The sequence below is a fragment of the Manihot esculenta genome, chromosome 16 (assembly GCF_001659605.2).
Source record: "Manihot esculenta cultivar AM560-2 chromosome 16, M.esculenta_v8, whole genome shotgun sequence".
NCBI lineage: Eukaryota > Viridiplantae > Streptophyta > Magnoliopsida > Malpighiales > Euphorbiaceae > Manihot > Manihot esculenta.
In genome coordinates this window covers 18,314,154-18,325,199 of record NC_035176.2, presented here as the reverse complement: position 1 = coordinate 18,325,199, position 11,046 = coordinate 18,314,154, and the positions used below count along the sequence as shown (strand labels likewise).

Sequence of the window (11,046 nt, the reverse complement as noted above, 5' to 3'; positions counted from 1 at the left end):
TTATTAATGCTTTTAAAATTTTGCTCATTAATAATTGAAATAATTAATTGAGAGATATATGGAAGTGATTTAGGACTTTTAAAATAAAAAAAAAAATCAAGAAACAAACCAAAATTAGTTAGATATGTTGATAAAAATAATAACTTTGTTTTAGTGAGAGTGAAATTATTTTTAAATATATAAATTCTCATACGGAGTTACATAAGTAAAAATTTAAGAATTTATTTATATTTTGAAGTGCTTGAGTAATTAATGTTTAATAATAAGTTTTGAAGTACACTTGTAAATATATATCATTTCTTCAAATTCATGTTCAGATTATAAAAATATTATAAGGAAAACTAAATTTCTTTTGAAAATAAATAATTTCAAAATTTTGCATATTCTACTTTAACTATTTTTTTAATTTTTTAAACTATTATATTATAACTTCATGATATTAAAAATAAAGTTAGCCAATTTAGTAGAACTAACAAAACTTAGTAGCGTTTTTTTTTTTTGGGTATTCATAGTAAACAATATTAACTTTCCTTTACTTTTTAGTTTTTTAAAGATCTGTTAAATTCTTTTGAGAAAAAAATTGATACTTTTTTTCATATATAGCAAAATGGAAAGAGATACTTTTTTTTATTGAACTATTTGTCACAATTATAGACCAATTAAAAGTACTATAGAAATATATAATTTTCTAAAAATTAAATATCACCCAAATGCTTGACTTTTTTTTTTTAAATTAAAAAAATAAAATTGAATCAACTTGTAAATAAATATTAATCACCCTAACATGGAGGTCATGAAGTCCACATGTAGCTAGGTTGAAAGGCCACTTGCTAGATTATCAGAAGTGGAAGAAGTCTTTGAATTGAAATTAATTATTATTTACTATTTTTATTATTGAAACTAAAAAACTCTTAACCTGAAAATAACTATCATCCCTTATATAATTAAGGAACTCAATTATCAAATTTGCAAAGAATTTTCATTTATCAATAATATTCTATTTTTTAAATGATGAAATTTTTAAATTAAAATTGTATTGCAATTAATAAATTAATTTTTTAAACATTATTAAATTTGTATCTATATGGGGGAGAGATATCATTTGATTAATTACTAAAGAAATCTTAATTAGAGCCCAAAGAAAATAAAATAAAATACCCCATTTCTCAAATCACAAGTATCTCAAACATAAAAAAGAACCTGAGGAATTCTACAGGTGTAAAAGATATTCAAAAGAGATGTGATATGATTAGAGACTAGACCACGTGTGTTGTGTCCAGTAGTAATGATGCTAATGCTGGCTACACCCCTATCTTTTTTTCTTCTCCTAATCTAACTTTCTCTCTGAAAATTTTTGGGGCTTGCAGATGTGTCAGTTTTAATGGATTTCATTGGATCCTTCTTCTTCTTCATCTTCATCTTCTACTCCCACTTCCTCTTCTCTCTTAGTTTTTCCCATCTGGGGTTTGAAGATTTTAAGGGGAGCAGTGCAAATTAACAAAGATGAAAAGAAAATGTATTGAGAGTTTTAAGGAAAAGAGAGAAGAACTGACCGAAGCTTAAAAAGGATGAGTAAAAAAATGTTGATAACTACCAAAGTACAAAAATCCATTTGTCTTAGAGCGATGGTTATGGAGGTGATGATAGTTGTTTATCTCCCATATTGATACCCATTTGCCTAAATTAGCAATTTTAGTGAGATTTGACTGCTTTGAATACCCACATCAAATCAAGTCTCCAAAAAGAAAGCAAAAGAGTACAAGTTGAAAGACCCCATTGGACCCATTTTCTTTGCCTCTTCTCTTCTTCTTGATCCATCCCTTCGACTCTTTAAAATCCTTCTTCCCTCTCTCTGCTCTTATTGTTAGTAAGTGCATGTATTTATCTCGTTGATGGCTGATCAAGGTGGGAATATTGTGATAAGAGACTACAGGAAAGGAAATTGGACATTGAGCGAAACTATGGTGTTGATTGAAGCAAAAAGAATGGATGACGAGAGAAGAATGAAGAGTAGTGATAGCGAAGGAAGAAGCAAGCCAGCGGAGCTTAGATGGAAATGGGTTGAGGATTATTGCAGGAGAAAAGGTTGTTTAAGGAGCCAAAATCAGTGCAATGACAAGTGGGATAATCTCATGAGAGATTACAAGAAAGTGAGAGATTATGAAAGGAGAATAGCTGAAAGAGGAGTTGGAAATGAAGCATCATCCTCATCCTATTGGAAGCTTGAAAAAATTGAGAGAAAAGAGGAAAACTTGCCCAGCAATATGTTAATTCAGGTGTATGAGGCTTTGGTGGAGGTAGTGGAGAGGAGAGGAACTCAAAAGGTGGTGATTACTGCTGGTGGTTCAGCTTCCAATCCAAGACCCATTACTACTGTTCGGCCTCCGTTGTCTCCTCTTCTGCAACGTCAAATTTCAGTTCCAATTCCAGTATTGGCGCCGCCACCGCGGCCGCTGCCTCCAGCACTACAAGCACAACCATCTCCTCCTCTCCCATACTCTCAGACGCCATTGCCTGCAGTAGGTACTTTCTCTCTCTCTCTCTCTGCAAAGAAGCCTAAAATCCCATGCCTACACGTAACAAATGTGTGCATTAAGTTATTATTAGTTCGTATATAGGATTAAGAAAGTGGGAACTGATTGATTTAATGAAACTTGTAATTAATAATGGAATGATATGTATACCATTATAGCAGCAAGAATTATTTTTCAGTTAGTATTGATGGGTTGCTGGTTGCACATTTTTATGTTTTAGAGATGTGTAATGCTCTCAGATTCCGATACAAGTGAGCATTCAAACTCACCAGCAAAGAGGAGGAGGAGAAGAGGGGGCGGCGGTGGAGGAGCAAGCAGTGGTGGCAGTGCCAGTGGAAGCACCTCACATGAAGTGGGCACTGCAATCTCCAAAAGTGCTTCCAGTATTGCAGAAGCTATTCAGGCCTGTGAGGAGAGAAAAGAGAGAAGGCACAGAGATCTATTGAGTTTGCATGAGAGAAGACTCAAGATAGAGGAATCCAGGACTGAGCTCAACAGGCAAGGCATTAATGGTTTGGTTGATTCCATTAACAATCTTGCTAATTCAATCCTTGCTTTGGCTTCCCATAAGCACCAATCAACTCCCAAATGATCATTTCCATTATGTTAAATGTTGTGTATCACTTAATTAATTACCTTAAATTAGCCACTATATAAACAATATTTATGACTCCCTATTCATTCCAAGATAAAGCTTTAATCACTAATTAATCCCATTTTGGTTAAATGTTGTATTTCTTACTATTTTTATTCTTTTTTAAATGTGTTGTATATGCCATTTTATTGGACTCACCTCTTCCCTTGTTTATCCGTCGATTCCATCACCAGCTAGCTTCCCCAGCTTTTTCCATCTTATTTATGTAATTTGAGGCCGGAACCCTTAGCTTCATTTGTCTTTATATTTCGAAATAATTTGGATTCACTTTCGACTTCAATTTAGTTTTAATTTTAAAGTTATTAACATTAGATCAATAATAATATTTCATACATTAAAATATATAAATTTATAATACTTAGTTTTCTAGTTTATATAAAAAAAATGAAGAAACTAAATCAACCAATATAATTTTATTTTCTTAAACAAAGAAAAATAAATTTTGTAATAAGCCACCAGCCCGTTTAGTATGGTGCCTATCCTGGTTTAAGGAGATCAGGCTTATACGTTATCTCCTAAAAAACAATTCACGATTTATAAACGGAAACCATTGAAATAATTATGATTCTAAATTTAACATTTAGGTTTGACTTTTTGAATCTGATTTTAATTTCAATTCACAATTTGAATCTGATCATATCGAGGTTTAATTTTTTTTAAGTTTCATATTTAGAATATTCCATGTAACTTATTCATAAATCAAGTGGTTTCATTATATAATTCACTTTCATACATATAGTCCACCGTTTTATCTTACTATATGCTCTAAATATGCTAATTCATATTCTAAATTAGAGGGTGAATCTTTTCGTTCTCCCGTGAGAAAGGTTGAGCAATATTCAATCTAACTAATACTTAAAAGTTATTTAGTATTGTAGTTTAAAATATTATATAAAAAAACTATTTTAAAATATTCTATGAAAATTAAAATTCATATAGACGCACAATACGATATCAGATTGCGTAATGCATATATGGTCAAATTGCATTTAGGCCAATTTTATAATTTTGATATTTTAGAATTTTGTGAGATTTGTTTTAAATTAATTTAGCCTATACCAGAAGCTAAATTCATGTAGCCCATTTAGAAAGTAGATTTCTCCAAGACAATTTAGGAAAATGGTTTTTAATGTAATCTAAATTTGACTATTTAAGTAGATGCACTTCATATATTGTAATTACACCTTTCTACAATAGAATTAGGGTTTGGAGACTATAAAAACACTCTTAAGGTATCAGCCACAATTAGCCAATGAATAAAGATGATTTTATGAATAATATTTGGTTCTTCTCCATTATTTAGCAACTTATCAAGATTTAACATTGTGCCGTTCTAATATGGATATCCTCCATGCTTAGTTAACTTATCAAGAATTTCTTGTAGCGTTCTCGAAACTGGAATCGCTTGATTATCTATGTTTCTAATCATATTGGTTGGTTAGAGGTGTGGTAGAGCAACTTTCGCTCCATTATCTATATTTCTAATCGCATTCGTTGGTCAGGGGTGTAGTAGAGCAATCTTTTAGAAGATATATTTGCTTTGTTTTTTATCAAGTTGTGTGACGGGATTTTTGATCACATGTTGATCATGGGTTTCGCATTAATGAAAATCCATATCAGAACGCCACAATGTTAAATCTTGATAAGTTGCTAAATAATGGAGAAAAACCAAATATTGTTCATAACATCATCTTTATTCATTGGCCCTTGTGGCTACCACCTTAAGGGTGTTTTTATAGTCTTCAAACCCTAATTATATTGTAGGAATGTGTAATTACAATATAGGAAGGGTATCTAGTCAAATAGTCAAATCTGAATTACATTAAATATCATTTTCCTAAATTATCTTGCAGAAATCTCCTTCCTAAATGGGTTACACGAATTTGGCTTTTAATATAGGCCAAATTAATTTAAAACAAATCCCACAAAATGTAATACCCGGCTAGACTCCGGTATCGGAATTTCTACCGTCCGGTGGAATGTGGATGTCGGAAACCTCTAGAAGGGTAAAAGCATGTTTTATAAAAATGTTTTAATGTGTTTTATGATTTTAAGTATGAAACTAAATGAGTTTTTGCATGAAAAGTCCTTGGAGGAAAACCCAGGTTCGGCCGCCGAAAGTCAAGTTTGGCCGCCGAACATGCATGCGTTTGGAGGCACGTTAGGCCCCCAAAAGCATGAGTGAGGGAAGTGCAGGTTCGGCCGCCGAACCTTATATTCGGCCGCCGAACATTGCATGGATGCGGAGGCACATTCGGCACCCGAACGTGGCCTGGCCAGCCACTATAAAAGGGTCCCTTAGCCGAAAACGGGCGAGCTTTTTCTCCCCATTTCGGCCAAGGTGAGCTCTCCGCCATCTTTCATCAATCTTGAGATTTTCCTTCCTTTTTCCATGATTTTTTACAAGTTTATAACATTTGTTTTGAAGATTTACAAGTTTTAAGCACGTTTTGGAACTTTGAGGTTCAAGGAGCTCAATCCTCCCATCTTCGAGTCAAGGTCGTTTTCCTCTCGTTTCTTCAAGAGGTAAGGGTCGATCTTGAACTCTTTTTATGTTTTAAACAAGCTTTGAGTAAGATCTATGGGGTAGAATGCATGTTTAGTTCATGGTTAGGTTTATGGGTGTATGTTGTGATTTTGAACAATGTAGCTTGATTGTGTGTGATTGAAGTGTTGTAGATGGGGTATATGCATGTTTGAGGCCCCTAGGAACTTGTATGCATGCCTTGGTTGAAAAATATGCATGTTTGGAAGGTTTGGAGGCGAAATGTGCAAAGGGAGCCAAGTTTCTGCCCTTTGGCAGAAACCAGGTTCGGCAGCCGAAGGTACTTTCGGCCGCCGAACATGGCTGGGGAGGCAGGCCTTTCGGCTGCCGAAGTTGCCCCCGAACAGAGACTTTCGTCTCTGTCTGGCACTTTCGGCCGCCGAAGGTGCCGCCGAACCTACCTGAGTTTCGTCTCTGTCTGGGACTTTCGGCCGCCGAAGGTGCCGCCGAAAGTGCCCTGTTCAGCCATTTCATGCATATTTTCATGTGATGTTTTCATGATATTTTAGGGGGGTTTTGGGGGATATATTAGAGTTATGTTTATGTATGTTTGGTCCCTCATTGGAGTCCACCTGTGTAGGTTCGGACCCGAGGAACCAAGGACCCCAGCAGTGAGCCAGCTGCTACAGAGTTTGTCAGAGTCAGCCAGAGGTGAGTGGAACTAAACTTAATCTTTTAAATTAAGAAATTAAATATTTTTATCATGCTTCATGCATCATGATTGTACTATAGGATGTTTGCATTAGAATTCACGAATATGCCGCATTACATTGTTGTGATAGATGATAGTGGATGGACATTAGGATGATTCATTAGCCTCTGAATACGAAGTCCTGTGGTGCCCATAATAGGGCCGGGAATAGCTCCGAGTTACAAAGTCCTGTGGTGCCCATAATAGGGCCGGGCAATACGAAGTCCTGTGGTGCCCATAATAGGGCCGGGCATGGAGCTGAGGGATTTTTGAATCAGTCCATCCGTGGTGTGATTTGTTTGTGCAGTGACGCATTTCATGACAACATGTTTTAAATATTCTTTTTATAGTTCTACTCACTGGGCATCTAGCTCACCCCTCTCCCCTAACCCCCAGGCTTGCAGGTACGGGATAGATAGAGAAGACAAGAAGAGAAAAAGTCATATGTATGTAATAGTTAGATTGTGGACATGACAATTGTATTATGATGAAATGTAAAAATATTCAGTATGTTATGTAATGAGGTTATTGAGGATAGAGTTGTGCTTGACCACAGTATATTGTTAATCCCTTTTGTATGTACATGATCTTATGTTATGATGTTTTTGTAAACTAACTCAACACAGGTTATTTTGCCTTTGAGGCTTGATGAGATCCCACAGAGGGACTATGTTATGTACATGTTCAGAGTATGCACAGGTTGAGTTAGTTGATGACAGTATGTATGAAGAAAAGTTTTAATTTTTATGTATATGGTTGATCATGTATGGGATTAAACATGTTTACAGGTTATGTTAGGCTTGCTACGGGTCCCGGCGGCCTTATGCCGATCTGGATCCTAGCGCCGGTAGCGGTCCGGATTTTTCGGGTCGTTACAGAGTGGTATCAGAGCCCTAGGTTCATATGGTCGGACCTAGCGTGTCGGGCTCATAGATGTTATAGAAGGTCAAGCACAATAGGAAAAGTCATGTCCACTAAGATAGGATGTAGAGTCCTGTCTTGATGATGATGTGATATGCCATGACTATATGCATGTGCATAAATGATATGCTATGTTTGCTATGTATGTGATGAGGGTTCATGTGTGCCCACATGAACCATGTGATGCTAATGCTTGTGGGTTATGTGCTGGTTTTTCAGAGAAAACAGGATGAGAGGAACTCGTCGATCTGCACGATTGACAGGAGTCCCACCAGAGGATGAGGGCACGAGCGCCCGTCCTCCCACATTGCCTAGGGCAATGTCATGCAGAGTAAACAGAGAAAGAGTGTCAAGGGACCCTAGAAGGTCTTTTGATACTAGCAGAAGGGGGACAGATAGAGGAGGAAGTTCTTCAGATGTGAGGGAGGTTATGGAAGAAGATCAGAGAAGGGATGGGAATCTGGATGTTAGCATGTCAGAAGAAGGGACGGGGGAGTCACAAGGAGGCACTCAGGCCTCGGGGTATGGCTTTCCACCCTATTATCCACCCTATGCACAGAGTCCCGGGTATCCGATGGGAAGTACATCGGATTACTCCAGCTTTAACCCCTACCCTACTCACATGCCTTATCCACCTTTCTATCCACCTTACCCACAGTACCCAGCCTATCCACCCTCATCCTTCCATCCTCACCCAGCAAACCCCACCTCGGGGAATGCTGCACCCCCACCTCCATCACCTACAGAACTAGTAGCCCCAGTTGCTCAACCTCCTAGACCTAGCTCAGCCAGTGGGAGTAAGGTGAAAATGACAGCTTACCTTAAGCTGGATGCTCCCAAGTACAAGTCAGGGGATGATCCCTTTGAATACCTGAGAGCAGTGAAGATGATCACTGACGAGCTAGGGGCAGATGACAGAAGAGCCATTGAGATGGCAGGGTTCACCTTAAAGTGCAAGAAAGCACGGGAATGGTTCAAGTGTTATGTGGACCCGAGATTAGACAGTATGACATGGGAGGAATTTGCCAATGAGTTTGCTGGATGGGCCTTTCCAGATAGTTCCAGAGAGCTAAAGATGATTGAGTTTGAGCAACTGAGACAGACAGAAGACATGAGCATAGAGGAGTACACAGATAAATTTCTGGAGCTATTACCCTTCTCAGGGCAAGCTCTAGATACAGATGCAAAGAAGGCCAGGAGATATGTTATGAAATTACAGTCCAGGTACTCCTCATTGATTCAATCAGCTGAGAGGGAAAGTTTTCACACTGTGGTAGATATGGCGCGAAGAATGGAGGCCAGTGCTATAATTGAGGGGTTAGTGAAGCAGTCGGTGACCCAGTCTTCAGGGGTTAAGACCCCAGGCAGAGGAGGGCTAGGACCCTCTACTCAGAGTTCAGGTAGTAAGAGATGGAGTAACACCAAGAAGCCCAAGAAGAACAAGTTCTGGAATAAGCTGAAATCCGGTCTGGGATTAGGCGGTGGCTCGAGTTCAGGCTCAGACGGTGCAGAATGCCAAAGGTGTGGGAGGCCACACAAAGGAGGGTGTCGATTCGGGACCAATGCGTGTTTCAGATGTGGCCAGGAAGGACACATAGCTCGGGATTGTCCTAGGGCACCTTTCACGGGCCAGCCCCAACAGACAGCTTCAAGTAGTGTGGCACAACCAGCAGCTCCAGCCACAACACAGGGCAGTGGCAGAGGTAGAGGGAGAGGGGCAGCCTCTTCTTCTGGTTCCCGAGGTGAAGGTCCATCAGCTCCAGCCAGGATCTTCACCATGACTCAGCAGGAGGCGAACACATCCAACACCGTGGTGTCAGGTAATCTCATCATTGGGTGTTCTGATGTGTATGCATTAATGGACCCGGGTGCATCTCATTCCTTTATTGCTCCGAGGGCAGTTGAGAGATTAGGGTTGATGGTCTCTGGGTTAGAGTGTCCCCTATGGGTCAGTGGACCCAAGTGTGACCCGTCAGTGGCAGAGTCAGTCTGCCGGTACAGTCCAGTTTAGGGGAGAGCGTTTTTCGGTTTAAACCGAAAAACCGAACCGAACCGATTAATTTCGGTTTTTCGGTTCGGTTAATCGGTATGATCGGTTTGGTTCGGTTAGTATTTTTAAAATTTTTCGGTTTTCGATTCGGTTCGGTTTAAATATGTTAAATAACCGATCAAACCGAAAAACCGATTTGGCAAGGCCCAAGCCCATGCCTGAGCCCGAGCCCTCCCCCCTGGCCTGGCCTATCGAAGCGGCTTCAGCAGCCCAACCCCATCCATCGAACCCCTTCATTCATCCCGTTCCCGTTCTCCACATTCTGCAGTCTCCTCTCTTCTCTCGAACCCTATTCCCCCCCCGAACCCCTATTCTCTCTCTCGATTCTCGAATCCCGATTCCTCCCCCTGGCCTCTCTTTCTCTTTCTCGTCGACCTCCGACCGCCGACCGTCGACCGTCGACCATCAACCTCTTTCCCGTCGATTTGGTGAGTTTCGCCGCCGACCGTGGACTGATCTCTTGAGAGCAGAGGTACTACCGCTTTTCAGCTTATTCTACCTAATGTTTCATATGATTAAAATTTCATTAAACAATAAAAAAGGTTCATGGTTGGATGGGTTCAGGTAGTGTGCAGATAGTGGTAAATAGGTTTGGGATGCAGAGAGATTTTGGTTTTGTTTGCCTTTTTATTTGTTCCCTTTCTTTCTTTGTATTGTGAATTTTTAATGAGCCAATAGATATGAGCATGAGAGATTTTTCCTTCCAATTAAATTGCAGAGGTTACTGATAGTTTCTGTTTTTCTCTTCACCATTTTTAAAATGTATATGCATCTTATTAGTAATTACCATTTCAGTGCAAGTTTATTGTGTAGGCTTTAGAGACATTTCAGAAGATATTTGACTATTTGTTAAAAGTCCTAAATGAATTTGGGATTAACAATCAAGTGTGCATAACTATTATACAGCCAAAACTTCAGCTCAATGTAAAGTTTATGTATGTTTAACTGATTTGTGAGTATAATTCTTTTTTGGAAACAGCAAAATGTAATTGAATGCAGGACATAACTGGAGCAATTGAATGCTCCACAGTATTTGGAATTCAATCTTAGTTTTTAGTTTTGTTACGGAGTAAATTATATTAATGGCCATTAAACTTTGCACTAAGTTTGATCATTAAATTTTAATTGAGTCAACGGGCAAAAAAGGTTTTATTGATGAGGCATTACAACATGATTTGCATATTCGCTTGTGACTTGTTTCTAGATATAGGATCTGTGTGGGGGGAGCCCCTGAAATATATTGCTCTTGACTTCCTAGTTTATGAACACAAGGACTGCCAAGAAGTGAGAGACAGCTGAGAGTAGAGATAAAAAACTTAACATGGTTTATTCATTGGGATTAATATAGTCTGTTGTGGAATTTCATCTTGTGGCTCTTGGCCTGATTTTGGTTAGGAGTAGGTTGGAAGTTTAGTGATGAAATAATTTACTGAATATTTAAGATAATTAGAGTTTATTATGATTTAAAAATTTTAATATTTTAACAACATACAACTGATTAGGCTTATGTCCAATTGAATATTGTTGTTAATATTATTTCCAATTCCTTTTTTTATATTGTTATTAACTAAGCTTATGTCCAATTGAATATTGTTGTTAATATTATTTCCAATTCCTTTTTTTTTTATGTTGTTACTTTTTAGGTGAATC

At 38.2% G+C, this 11,046-nt stretch overlaps 1 protein-coding gene across 2 annotated transcripts; it reads left to right on the top strand.

Annotated features, from left to right (window-relative positions):
* Positions 1-1,295: 1,295 nt before the first annotated feature.
* Positions 1,296-3,456, top strand: LOC110604244. 2 transcript variants are annotated; one of them, XM_021742392.2, is made up of 2 exons: positions 1,296-2,519; positions 2,774-3,124. In XM_021742392.2, the coding sequence occupies exons 1-2, from the start codon at positions 1,893-1,895 to the stop codon at positions 2,978-2,980; spliced, it is 834 nt and encodes a 277-aa protein (XP_021598084.1). In that variant the 5' UTR covers positions 1,296-1,892; the 3' UTR covers positions 2,981-3,124. The 2 variants fall into 2 exon arrangements, with proteins under 2 accessions (XP_021598084.1, XP_021598083.1); XM_021742391.2 differs by having other exon boundaries at positions 1,298-2,523; positions 2,774-3,456.
* The last annotated feature ends 7,590 nt before the right edge of the window (positions 3,457-11,046 follow it).